A 13929-nucleotide genomic window follows, 5' to 3' on the forward strand; every position below is an offset into this window, starting at 1 on the left:
AAAAACCACAGATTTAAACTTCTATTGAAACATTTTAAAGTATTCCCTATATACCACAGAAATAATTGATAGGGAGAGCCTCTAACCGAATGCTATCCATCAATGACAATACATGGGAGAATTAAAACTGACAGCATTAGAGCTTTGTGATTGATTTATTGCTTTGTAATCAATCTTTCCTGATTTGTTATCCAATATAGGTTTTTCCCCAAATAAGAAGGAGATGGAGAGAGATTATAAGTGTAATAATCTATATACTCATTGACTATAATAATTCATCAGACAAAAGACTACTCATATGCAGGGCAAAAATTAATTTAAAGCATTTGTCAGTGTCACTCAGTTTGTTTAACAAATTATTACTTTAAATGTCTTTGTCAACATGATAGCTTTTACTTTTGAAAAAGATTTTGACAGAGAAATTCTGAATATACACAAATACCTCCTTGGAATTCCTGCAATGCAGAAACTCAACTCTGGACGAGAATTAACAAAATTAAATCAGATTTTGTGTATATTTTTGAAAAGTATGATATTGCATTGCAAAGGTGAAACCCTCATATTATTTTGCAACAAGATGAAGCAGATTAAGGAGTTTAGTAGGATTTTTGAAAGGATTATAGAAATTTAAGAATAACAAGGATAAATGAAGTTGAATTATTTAAGATAAACATTTATAGAGGATACCAACTAACTAATCGCAACATACTTTTCCATAGATACACCATAGGTTTAAGCACGTCCTTTGCAGAACTGCAGTCTGGGCACACACCTGGCTACTGCAGTGGCAAGCGTTTCCCAAGCACTGCTATTGGCCACTGCTAGAAAGAAATTCGTCAGCGATACGGCCCAGGGACTTGACTCGGTATTACAATTCCCATATTGTATGCAGTAGAATTTTATTTCCATGTGAAAACACATGCATTAACTTGCTGCAAGCAGCATTATTTAGTGTGACCACGAGCACATCTGTGCTCTTGACGTTATCTTTGACACGTACGGCTCAGCAAATTCCTGATATACAAGAGAGCCTGACTGCGAAAGACACTTCAATTCCCATGGGGTCCAGTCGCATCAGGATCAAAAGAAAAAGCAGAGGCACGTGCGTGGCTTCTGCTGACTCGCTTAGAAATTAAGATGGAGTATCAGTCATATGTAATAAAAACTGCAATTACCTTTCACAAGCAAACTGCCAGTGCTGCTGGCTGTCCCAAAGTGGTTTGTTGCTACACAGGTGTAACTTCCAGCGTCTGATTTAGTCACATTGACAATTCGGAGGCTTCCATCATCCAACACAGTGATCCTAGGAAGACAGTCAGGCACAGACGTTATATATTTTTTAAGTTACCATAAAATTCTTTTGAGTCTGCATTAATTATTTACAGTTTGAACAACAGACAGTCCGTTGCCAGTCAGAGGGAGTTTAGCTGACAGAAATCTCTTCAGACGCAGTTCATAAATAGTGAATGCATCATTTATATGAGTTGTCTCTGTCTTTACTTGAGGGCAACTTTAATTTACACACCAGCAGCTTGGGCAGGTTTTATGTGAATCTGTACTTTGATATTCAGTGCTCGCCAGGACAACCCTTGCAACATGTGGTACTCAGGCTATGCCTAAAAGCCTAGACGCTCGCTGCTTAGCAATGTAGAAGCCGCTACGGAGCAGATGCAACGAAGCAGGTGTTTCGCTGCTGCTTTTTTCAAGACGGCTGACGGCTTTTTGGCAAGGGCACCACAGTGCCAAGTTCCTCCTCCTCGCCCTCCGCCTCTCCGCGTGCAGTATAACTCGCCCCAGGGCGCCTATCTGCAGCTGCCCCTGCAGGTTAAGGGGACCCGCCGGCGTTCCCGGGCCCTCGGCGCGCGCACGCTCCCGGCAGGGAGAGCTGCGATCTGCCGCGTCGCGCCTCCACGGGGCGCCGGGAGGCAGGTGACGACTCCACGTTAATTCCTGGGGTGATTCCTCGCCCCTGCTCTCATACCTCTTACTTTAGCATCGTACAAGGCCTGTATTCAAGGGTTTCTTGGTTCTCAGAGTTAACTTTGTCTTCTACTGCATTTTCTTTCTCTCTGCTCTACGTGAAGGCAAACTAGAAATGCTGATCTCTGTGAGTAAAGCCCTTCAGTCTTAGGCCAAGTATTTGACTAGAAGCACCAAAATAAGAGTTTCTTGTGCCTGCGGAGGCGAAGTATTGGGCGCGTCCGTTACCCAGTTTGTGTGTGATTCAGAACAGCATATGGCATGACAGCTCTGCTGGATCCGATGCCTTCTCCGAGGCCAAGCAGTTACTGTCACTTTGCAACTCCTAAAACTTACACACCTTCTCATCGAATGATCTGCTTTGTGGAAGTTTGGGATCTGCTCTTCTTTGGGAGTCCTGCCGTGTTGCTCACCGTCCGTGTGGCGCAGGTGTTGCACCCCTGCAACGTACTACAGAGCTACAAGCAGACAGCTACTTTCTTTGGGTACTGGGATTCCCCCAAGACGCAGCGAATGCCACGTCTGAGGCTCCCCGGGAGTCTCGCTCTCTCGGAGCCCTCCAAGGAGGTCACCTCGCACGTGGCGGGAGGGTCCTGCCCTGTCCATGGGCACGGCCTTCTGGCCTTGTCCAAACACAGCCCTGTCTTCCTGGCGTTTTGTTCCAAACAGTGTCCTATACCAAGTCCTTCTTGTACATTACTTTGTCACGGTTAAAAATGACTGCAACAGAAACAAAAGGATTTTGTTCCAGGTGAAACAAAACATTTCGTTTAAATTATTTCTTCCCTTACCTCAATTTTTTTGGCAAGAAAAATTGTCATATTTAACTTCTTTTGGGGCTGAAGGGATTCTTTTCCCTTCCCCCTGACACTTTTGGTTCAGTGCAAAAGTAATTATTTGCCGAGCTGCTCACAACTGGGTGCTATACTCTGGAGACAAGGCAGAAGACACACGGGAGCAACAAAAGAGCCTGAGTCGCAGTGAAAATTTTAGCTATTATTCATCGCGATACCCTTATATATTCTCAAGGAAATTCCAGAATCACAGGTGGCACCCAGTCAACATGGTCATTACAGCTGGTTATTACACTGTTAAACAACCGTGATTTTAAGTGTGCAAAAATAATCTTTGTCCAGTAGCCTTTTGTGAACACAGAGGTGTTTTGCAGCTAACACCAAACCAGTTTAATCCTGCCTCTTCTCTAATAACCTGTTAGAAGACAACTCCCGTAAGCAGCGGAAGAGACGACTATGTGCGTCACAGGACCCAACGCTGACCACCCGCTGCCGTACAGATCGGCCTTGCTCCCGTCTCCTGGTATAGTCCACACGCAGTTACTCTGCGCCGAGGGATCCGGCCCCCTTCGGCAGCAAGCCGATCCCGCTCCCCGCGGCGCTCCCCAGCTCGGCGCTGCAGCGAGAGGCAGAGCTGGCGACCACAGCGCCGCGCTGGCGGCAACCAGAGAGGAGGCATTAGCCRAGGTCCGGCAGCAGTTATGGGCTATCACTGCACCACAGCAAACGTACCAATGCGGACGAAAACAGGAAAAGCTGTGCTCTCAGTTCTCAAGGATTTCTTACCGTTGAGATCACTGAAATGGCTTGTGAGGAAACCGAAGAAAGACATCTGACTGTATTTACCAGCAACTTGTTCGGGATCTTGAAGGAATAAACATGTTATTCCTCTTTGCCAAACTGTGTAGTGCTAAGAAAACCTAGTTTTCTTAGAGAGAGTTGGGAACCAAGGGCAGGATGGTGGAAAACATATAAAATGGCACCAGGCATCACCCGTCTTCAACGGCATGCTGAGTGCTCTTAGTCATCTGCATCACACCAGGTCTGGTAAAAGCAAATTTCCACCATGCCAGCGACAGTCAGTTCAGGTACCACTCCGCAACTCCCGCACAGCCTTCGTTGCTCCCTCTCACTGAAATAATTTCAGATCCGACCTTTTTAATGGCAACATAAGCACAGGACTAGAAGGTCACTGAGTTCACTCCCTCTTGCTGAATGCAACCACAACATACAATCCCCCTTTGATATCTACTGAGCTCTATTTTAAAACTTACTCATTTTTAAACGTTCCTGGAGCTGTTCCAGAACCTCTGTAATCCTGTTCTTTGTAGCCTTGTAGTTCTTGATTGTAACCAATCAAGCTCTGTGCAAGTGGATTGAGAAATCGGGATGAAAGAAATTTAGCAAACAATACTTTCATGCAAGTTACAGCATGAGTTAACGCTTCTCTAAGAAGTGACTAAGAGTTTGAGTTTCCTTCCAGTGATAGCACCATGTGAGGAGGAGGAAGATGGTACAAGATGCTTTGACAGGAGCCATCCAATCTCCCCTCTGGCTAGTGTTTTCCTGATCTGCAGCGGTGCAAAAACAGGCAGGCCAACGAGGAGAGAACAGGGACAGAGGTTATATTTCGCACGTCAAAAGTAGTGATATTAATAGAAGTTTTGCAACTGGCTTATAGGTCTCTAAATTGTTGCAGTCAGTAACATTCACTATTGTAATTTGTTTTTTGCAGAAGTCCAGTGCCATATATTTGCTTCTGCAGCAGTTGCTCCAGCTCAGTAATTGGAAGAGAGCAGTATGTTGCTACTTGTCTCTTGTTTTCATCACTGTGCTGGCACAAATCAATGTCTGTATTACATTAAATGGGTACTGGAACATAGGACTTGCCATACTGGCCTCTCGCAGAGCAGCCTGGACGGTGGCAGCACCAGGAGTTTCCAAGGATTCACTTATTGCAGTTATTAATTTCAGTTCTTTGGAAACAACAGCACCTTTCTGAAAGCTGAAGGTGCCCTTGGCACATTAAAATTCAAATCAATATAAACGACAGAAACAAGCTCAGCAGTATGCTCCAGCTCAGGAAGGACCACCCGTCCCCGGCCCTACACTCAAGCCAGGAAATGCACATCATTCAAAGATGAGTCTCCTGAAACTCCTTTACGTGTAATATAGAAGCGGTCCATACAACCAGGATAGACTTAGCCAGTAGACGAGCAACAGAGTCGTGTGTCAGAAGACCTTGATTCAATATCTTATCTGCCACTGCTCTTCTGCTACCTTCAGTGAGCCATTTACCTTCTTTTTACTATCTTTTTCTTAATATTAAATATGGGAAAGACTATGATATCTGTGGAGTTAAAGTATTAAATAAGTTCTACTGAATCTTAGTACAAAATAAATGTATTTTAGATCTTATTTCAGTACAGCTGAGATTTTATTTCTGTTGATCTTATTTCTGTATGTTTCTATATGGTCAAAAACTACTTATTGCATGATCTTTTCCATGGATGATGCATTTTAATTATGTCTCTGATCAAACCAACTTTAATTTCAAATTTTAATAGCTTTTCTGTCTCTGTCTTCCCAATGCTATTGGTTTCCTTCTAAATCGTCTCCATTTCCAGCTTGTGGTAAATGTGGAATGGCTCACTCAAGGGACGTTCTTTGGATGAGGTCAGTAAATCCACCATCCGCTTTGGGCACATCTCAGGGAGTTAGTGCTGTCTTTATTTTCTTCCATTTCTAAACTGAAAGTCATGGGTGGCTGGCTTTAAAATTTGAGCACAGGGATATCTTTTAACTCTGATAACACGCAGCAAAGAGTTCAATAGGGATGTGCATAAAGGTCCCTCAACCCACTCCCCGGAGCTTCTCCAAGAACCTTTCATTCTCAGCTGGCACCTCAGTAAGTAATTCCCTGCACATTCCTGTAAGAGACCAGCATTCCAACTGACAAATAATTGTGAAGTTAACTGAATTTTTTAAAATAAATCAGACCATTAAAATCTTACTGTGACTCATTGATTAGAAGCCTTATGGTTATGTGGTTCTTTCTGCTGAAGGTGCTTTTCTACACTGAATGTTTTGTCCTTTAATTTGAATCCAATGTGCTAGAAGGTAACGAGTAATTATTTTAACACTTTGAAATTTGTTACAGTTAGTTGAGAAAGTAGGAATGACTTTCACTGATTTTGCTACTTCACAAATTTTCTTTGTAGACATATCTGCATTAAACAAGAGGAAAGGCTCAATTTAGCCCATTGAAGGATCTCAAACTGCTAATTGGGTTGAAAGCAAACATCCCTTGATCAACCATTTTAAGCAGTTTGGTTGAAAAAGTTCTTTCAAGGAACAAAGTTCAAATTAAAAGAAACACTTTGTTCTTCTTCTGAAGTATATTCCCAAAATATTTTCTAATAAGATGCCTAGGAAGACATAAAAGTAAAGCCACATTTCCCATAAATGTATGTATTGCTTGAGAATAATATGTCAGTTGCTGAATACACATCCCTTTAAACCACTACAAACTCAAAATGAGCTATTAACTTGATATTGGATGTGCTGGGTTCCCTGACACCACTAATCACAACGCTGGTGAGAAGAATTAAAAACGTAACTCTGCTCCTGTACAGGCTAGTGCATTGGTAAGCTGGCATTTAGTCACTGCTGGTATCACAGAATAATGAAAGAAAATAAAAGCACCAATGTGGAAAATAAAGATGATGTAAGATATTTCAGCATCCTTATATAAAGAAAGGTCATCTATTTTAAACATACTACATCATTCGTAAGAAAGAATTGGTTGGTTTTGGTTGTCAACAGGAGACTTCGTATCCACAGAGAGTAGAAAAATATCTGAAATTAGAAGACAAAAGGATTGTTTGTTTCTTAAAAGGAAACTTTGGGTTCTACCCAAGGAAGAGCTGACCTTGTCATTTTTTGATCAAAAATCTTCTGGGGACAAAGGACCTTTAAAAATGCTGAAAACATTCCTCCCTAGCCTTCCCTGGCCACTTTTTGCTGTGGCAGCAGCACATGAAAAAAGCTGCAAGCTGAACACTTCATATTAGACACCCTAAAGAAGTCTTTTCCAAAATTGATACGTACACAGTTTTCATGACAGCTTCTCGTTGGTGCTATGTAATCAATGATTGCGAGTGCCCTTTCCCAGCTCTGCAGGAACACGAGTGTTTTCAGGCATTTGGTTGGTTGGTTGGTGAGAACCGTGAAAAACACGATGGAGAAAGATGCACCAAGACATCTTTATGGAAGAAAAATACCTAAGTGCATGTTACAGAAAAGGGAGCCGGAGCGGGCAGAGACCTGCTGGGGGATGGAGGAGGTCAGGCAGTGCACAGGCCTCTCCTGGAGCGGCAACATTAGGAAAAATATCACTGCTTAATCCTTTTGGTGTGATTTACTATCTCATATTTTTCACATCTTAATACCTCTGCCATGCTGGTCTGTCGCCCATTCGCAGGCTCCGTTACTTCCAGCTCTGAATCAAGCTCGATAGCTCCAATTCACGCAGCTCTCTGTAGCATTTCACATTGCTGGGTGAGGTTCCCGGGGGCAGAGAAACGTTTTTCAGTGAGTAACATATATATTTAGAGATAGAATAAGTCCCACTGAGATCAGTATGAGTTTTATTACTGACGCAGTGCAAACAAGATCAAGCCCTTCTTTGGAATATACGCAATAACTGAAAACTGCAAAACTCCCAGAGCACATCGTAGACCTGAGTATCAGCCATCACCGCCAGCACAGCTCCAAGGAAACCTGACCTCTGGGTGTCTGATTGCACCACGTGGATCTACCAAAACATGCTTATGAGCTGTTGGTCAGTTTTGACCCCCCCACCTCGATAGAGTCTTTGCTTAAAAATCCTAGACTTACAATATTTATTGTAACACCCCGGCCCAAGAAGCTTGCTTCATTAAAACAAAAACTACGAGGGTCCAGGAAGCAAACGTAACAGCACCGCGGAGCCAGAAACTGAAGAGCTGCACCCACGCCTGGCAGGCAGCAGGGAGAAGGGAAGCCTCTGTACGGATAGGGAGCATGCTCACGCGCTAACCTTTTCACTGTGAATTATTTACAGACTCACAAAGCACACGCGACACCAGCAGAAGATCTGCACCAGACAAATGATATTGCAGCTATCCCTCAATACGTTGCTGTCAACGTGCCCTCTGCTCTTCTGCTCAGCAGATGGAAGCGGGGAATATGAATGGACTACAGAGGCAGTGCATATGGCAGGCTAAGTGCGTGACATTAACAGTTACCTTCCTCAGGGACACAGCGCGCAGGCGGGCTGCAGAGCTGCTGGCTTGCCTGTTAGAGCTGAATGCTTCTTTGCAGCAAAGTACTCATAATTATAAAGGGACTTTTTTCTTTCAAATGGGCTTATCAGTACGCTGCAATGAAAGAAGGCACGTTGCTTCTTATTTGACAAGTTTAGTATTTTAATTTATGAAATACAAGCACAACTCTACTTGCTTTCACTGTTGATTAAACATAAACATCAGAAATATTTCATGCCTAGCCAAGTGGATATTTTTAATTTCTGTTCCCCAGGAAACAATGCTTAGGATGTCTGATCCTTTTTCTATTACAGGGAGAAAAGATGTCTTAGAGTAAGCATTTAAATGAATGGCAGCTAGAAGAAACACACGCTGAGTGCAATTTCAGATAAAACTATCATTGATCCCTTCATGTACAGCCTTTGTGGCAGTGGTTGACATGGCTATTGCAAAGAGACTGTGGTGCCAGAGTTCTGCTAAGAGATGATCTGTCTTCCAAGAGAAGATTTAGGTTAAATGTACCTGGGAAAAACAGGGTGTTTCAGCCTGCATGATGAATGGTCGGTTGTCCATCCACTGGAGCCTTCCATGGGCAGGGGGACCAGAAGCGCAGGGAGAAAGCGCGAGTGCCAGACAGACCAAACGGATCAGGCTGAATTCTCAACAGCACATTGGCTCCGTCTTTACCCATAACTCATAGGCAGCAATATCTAGAGCAATTTTTAGCCTAACAACAACTTTGCTCTATGCCACAACTCTACTGCAAATGTAAATGATTCTGGGCAATTGCATTATTTATCAAATTATTTCTATCTCATGTCTTTGTAGCAGTTTATTACCCTTTTAATAATGCTTCCCAGGCAATGAGGCAGAGGCTGGGATTATTAAAATGATCTCATAAAAGCAGTATTGGCCATTAGGCTATTTCAGGAAAACACAGAGAGATTTAGAAATGCTCACAGGTCTGAACGCACAGCCCTGCCGAGTGCAGGTTCGTTGCTCACCGTACCGTCCTCCCCGGTACCAGGGCACCGCTCTCAAGCGGCTGCTCGGCATTGCGGAGAGCGGGCTGGATTGCAGCAAGCTAGGGATTTCTGTGACCTGTCTTCATGCGCGACTACAACCGTTGTTACGTAAATAAGTAACAGCAAGGTTAGGACTTTCCACTGCACAGCGCTCGCCCCCACTGAAGCACAGGCTGCCGTTGAAGGAAGAGTTTGGGGCTCCGTGCAGTGCCCTCGGTGGCCCCCGATGAGCGAAGGCAGGAGAGGGAGAGAGGCGAGCCTCGAGCCAAAACACCCGCCGGCTCCCCGTCGCTCCCACCCGCGACGCTTCTGCCTCGGCGCAGCTCGGCGCAGAAGGGGCCGTACCTGTGCTGCTGCCGACGAACGCCGCGGAGGATCCCCACCAAGACACGCAAGCCAGGACAGACCGAGACAGGTTCTCGTCCAGTGTCGCCATTCGGCGACGTCCGGGTGAAGCACGCCGTCCGCGGGAACTGCGCTACGGCGTTTTTTATTTCATCACCAGTCTAAACTGCCAGCTGACCCAGTCGTACCGCGCAGGCCGGCTTTTAGGGATATGCAATTGTTTGCCCAAGACCTGTTGGGTTTGATTTAGACAACCACCTCCACCTACAGCTGCTGCAGTACTTGTCTGCAACTGCTTGTCTTTTCACGGTTCACAGAAAAGCCTGAGCTAATTTAGAGCCTCAGTCAAAGTCCATTTAATTTAGGACATGTCTTTCTTCTGGTGAAAGCAGGCATTAGATAAGGCCTTACTTATCCATGACAACTGGCAGATCTCTTAACAGTAAACTCCCTATAATTAATTTTCAGGTAAGAACTATATTTGCTCAAAATAACTGAGGTAGAAATCTGTCCCATTGAGTCCAATAGAGAATTTCCCACAAGCTTTGCTGGAAATGCATTTTAAATGGCATTACAGAGCCGGAGCATGCAGGAGCTGAACTCCTGAGATCATAGGGGGCACAACTGTGCTGGACTGCCAGAAAAGATGAGGAAAGTATAAACTGTAATTCTTTCAGATTACCATAAAAATATAAATATTATTTGAGAGAGAAAAATAAAACAGATTTTACTCAGATCAATATTTTTGAGAAAACAGTAGGGGCCCCTTTTGCAAGCATGAACAACATAACTCCACCAAATTCAGCATCAGTTTATACCAGTCGAGAATCTGGCATCCAAAATTCTTCACGTAATTTTCCTTCTCAACCAACTGTTAATCTGCAATGAAGGAGCAGTCCAAATAAATAAGCTTGAATCCAGCATATATTAATATCTGTAAGCATGGAAGTTGTGTTTTGCCATCATCCTCTCTTTTGTCTGGAAATTTTTAAGACAAGTATGAAACTGATGCAACCTCATCCTGAAGGAACAGGGTGGCAGGAGGGAAAGAAGGGAGCGTTTACAGCTATTAAAGATTTCATGTAAATTGTTTAAAGATGCCTAGGGTCATAATTCAAATATATAAATATCTCTAGGTTATCTAAGAAGAACAGCTTATCTTTCTTAAGGGATGCTGATAACAGGGAGAAACAAATGGAAACCAAACACAAATGCTGCTAGGATCCCTGAAGGAAAAGAGGGAGCTGCAGTGAATTTCAAATAATAGAAAACCTTTTGTCTTCTGTTTCCACTGACTTTTCATAACACAAAAAATTAAAATAAATACTGTAAGAAAGACCAAGTCATGAAAATAAATATTTGAGGAAGCAGGTTTGAGTAAAGCAAGGGAAAGCTCATTTTTATGGCTTTCATTCCTTAGACATGAGGCAATGATAATTTGAGCTATATGGGAAGATTTTGCGAGTCTGGAAGGGTCAAATGGTGCAAAGTGCCAATTTTCTATCGATTTTAGTGGGGAATGAAGACGACCCCCTCTGAGAAAGGGCCCTTCTGGCACAATTCTTCAACTTCACAGTCTATTTTTACAGACTGATCTGGCGGCGCATCACAAAACGTGACAGCCGCAATGGCACAGTGAAGGACGGGGCTGACCACGGCTCGCAACGCACCCCAGAAAGGGGGTTTCTAGACCCACGGAGCCCCTCGGGAAACTGAACGCCGGTGCGACGGGATCCCGCACTGAGCAGCCCAACACTCCTAGGAATTTCCTCCCTGGAGCAGCTCCTTGCCGGCCTTGGGGAGCCTGGCAGTGGCGGAGCAGGAAAGCAGACTTGCAAACTGCCCCGGGAAAGGTGAAAACGTGTTTATTCAGTTTGTTCCCAGATATACACCACTCGCCCATAAAGTCCTCTCTCTCGCACAGAAGTGCTGTGAATCTTGCACTAAAAACCAGCAGGTGCTGTGAAGCCACTACTTCATTCTGTCTACCTACCGCTCGGTGAAATACTTGCTATGCTCATTCTTCCACGGCAGCGACTATATCCAGAGGCAGAGAGATTAAGTGACTTCTCTTACTTTACAAGGAGGGACAGTGGCAGTCCTTGGGATCAAATTCGGGACGGCAGCCTCCAGCCACCATCCCCAACAACTCTGCACCCAAAGAGGAGAAGTCATCCTCCCCTATCCACAGCAAACGCTTTGGAGGTTTGAAGAACGTGAGCATTAAACAAACCTCCTCTGAAGCTCAAATATTATTTCCTTACGAGGGAAAATCCATACAAGCCCTCAGATTTTCTGAGAATCAGCTGCTGACACAAACCATTTTTGGAAGGATTCATGAGATTAGAACAGAAGCAGTAAACGCGCTCTCAGCTTATTTGTTCCAGCTGATACCATCTGAATAGAAGCCCAAAGGCATAGTCTTTCAAAGATAAGACATCTTTTCCTCTGGTTTCAACAAAAAAATGCCCACGGTACAAAGAGAAATTACCCACTCCACTTGTAATTGACATTAACGGAGATTTGAAAGACTCAAAGACAATGTAAACCACTTAAAAATGATTAAATAATTATCAAAAATATCACTGAGTCTGGTAGAGCCTCCAAAAAAGTTCATTAGAAATCCTTTTTTTTCCCAGTAGACATATAATTATTTCCTTGGATTTTAAACTCATTACATGAGTTTCTTCAACTGTAGCCCTAACTGCAAAATCATTATCTTCTTGTTTTTAATTACGAAAAGATCCAAGAGAAGAAGTATTTGACAAGAATTTTTTTCTTCAAAATGCTACAGACTTGCTAAAACCATTTTTTTTTTAAATTAGAGGCCATGTATGAATCTGTACGCAAATTTCGAACTGCATTTAGGAGACTAATTACAGGCATTTATTTCTGAAAGCCTTGGCTACGGCGTGCGCTCACGGCGGAGAGAAACGCGCGGCGCTGCAGGGAGCCGGCTTGCGCCCGGCTCCRACACAACAGCACCGCAGGGAGGAACCCTGCCTTTCCTGGGGTGCTTTTACACAGAGGGAGAAATAATTTGCAGCCGTACGTACTGTACCCAGAGATGAATTTAATAATCAGAAAGACGAAACACCTCAAACAGGAGAAGCAGCAGCTGTTTAACAGCCCACAGCCAACGGTGGTGTTTCTGTTAAGGATGTGCGACCATGGGACGCATCTCCCGGCGCTCCGGAGGCCTGACGCCGCTCACACGGGTGCTGTGTGAACTCTTCGCTCCCTTTCTGCCCCCCCTGCAAGCAGGGCTGTACTTCGAAAAGAAAAAATTGTGACAAAGTGAAAAAGCCCATTGACATCTCTGGATTCCTTGGGTCGAATCAACACCAAGAGTCTGGTCATACCACGGCTGGGCTGTGTTAATAGGCTTGTTTAAGTAGTAGTAGTGGAGGTGGTAATAATGATGATGGTGATGAAAAATGTCCTACATGTATATCAATGCATACTACAATAAAATAACCCTTAAGATAATATGTGGTGAAAATAGCAATAGATTGCTGATGTTACAGCAGACTCTGTCAAGGTATTTGCCGTTTCCGGAACACCAGCTCAAATCTGGCACAGGTCTGAAGTAAATTCATTGACATCTGAAGTATGCTTGACAGCTTCCTAAAATGAAAGACTTAACTCCTAGTCAAGTAGTATCCTAAGGGCAAGGTCACTCCGTGCACGATGCACCGGCGAAAACGCGGCCCAAGTCGGCTGCTTGCCGCACTGCTGGAAATACGCACTGTGCAAAGGTCTGGCTGCCCTCGGGGCTGCTGCCCTGCCGCTGCGCTCGCGGAGCAGGCAAGGACGAGGGAGGAGAGACGTCAGCGCCCCCAGGAGAGGGCACGTCCTCTGGGTCACATGGACCAACAAAACACCGAGTTGGCGGGATGGCACTACACATAGAGTCACAGCATTTTCTTACGTTTCCTGACTTTTTTTTTTTTGTTTAACCAATGAAAGAACAAATATATACTGCCTGAATATCCTTACAGTCATTTTTTTTGATGATCAGGTCTCCTGTATTAAGACAAGTTAATAGAGAATGTAAAAACCTCATGCTTCTAAAGCAATAGATCATCTGTTCCTATTTAATTTGTCGTCGGTTAAAGGAAATCGTTTCCTAGCTGCACACGAGTAAAGGAGTGAACACCTGGCAAACTTCAAGGACGAGTCCAATTACTTTATACACACAAAATAAAATGGCACCAAATCTGGAATCTAGTAATTCTCTAACCCTTCTCAGATAACATTTCAGTAGAAACATCTGCTCAAAAACAGAGGGTGAAGGCAATGCAGCAACGAATTGGAATTGCCAACTTACTACCAACACTGATGAAAGCTGAAACCATTAGAAAGTTAGTGAAACAAAACAGACGAACATCTAAGCCTTGTGGATATTCTACTTATAGGATTAGGCATGCAAACATACATACTACAGCTATCTCAAACTACCAGCGCAATGAGCTTTAT

At 43.8% G+C, this 13929-nt stretch overlaps 1 protein-coding gene across 1 annotated transcript in view; it reads right to left on the reverse strand.

Annotated features, from left to right (window-relative positions):
- The window catches only part of CNTN4 (contactin 4), a 148031-nt gene that overhangs the window by 41528 nt on the left and 92574 nt on the right, over positions 1-13929 (reverse strand). The window contains exon 10 of the mRNA XM_026075016.1: positions 1176-1303. Within this exon, the coding sequence (XP_025930801.1) occupies positions 1176-1303 (128 nt within the window). The remainder of the gene's footprint in view (positions 1-1175; positions 1304-13929) is intronic.

The sequence above is a fragment of the Apteryx rowi genome, unplaced genomic scaffold (genome assembly GCF_003343035.1).
Source record: "Apteryx rowi isolate R43461 unplaced genomic scaffold, aptRow1 scaffold_4, whole genome shotgun sequence".
In the NCBI taxonomy this organism is placed as follows: Eukaryota; Metazoa; Chordata; class Aves; order Apterygiformes; family Apterygidae; genus Apteryx; species Apteryx rowi.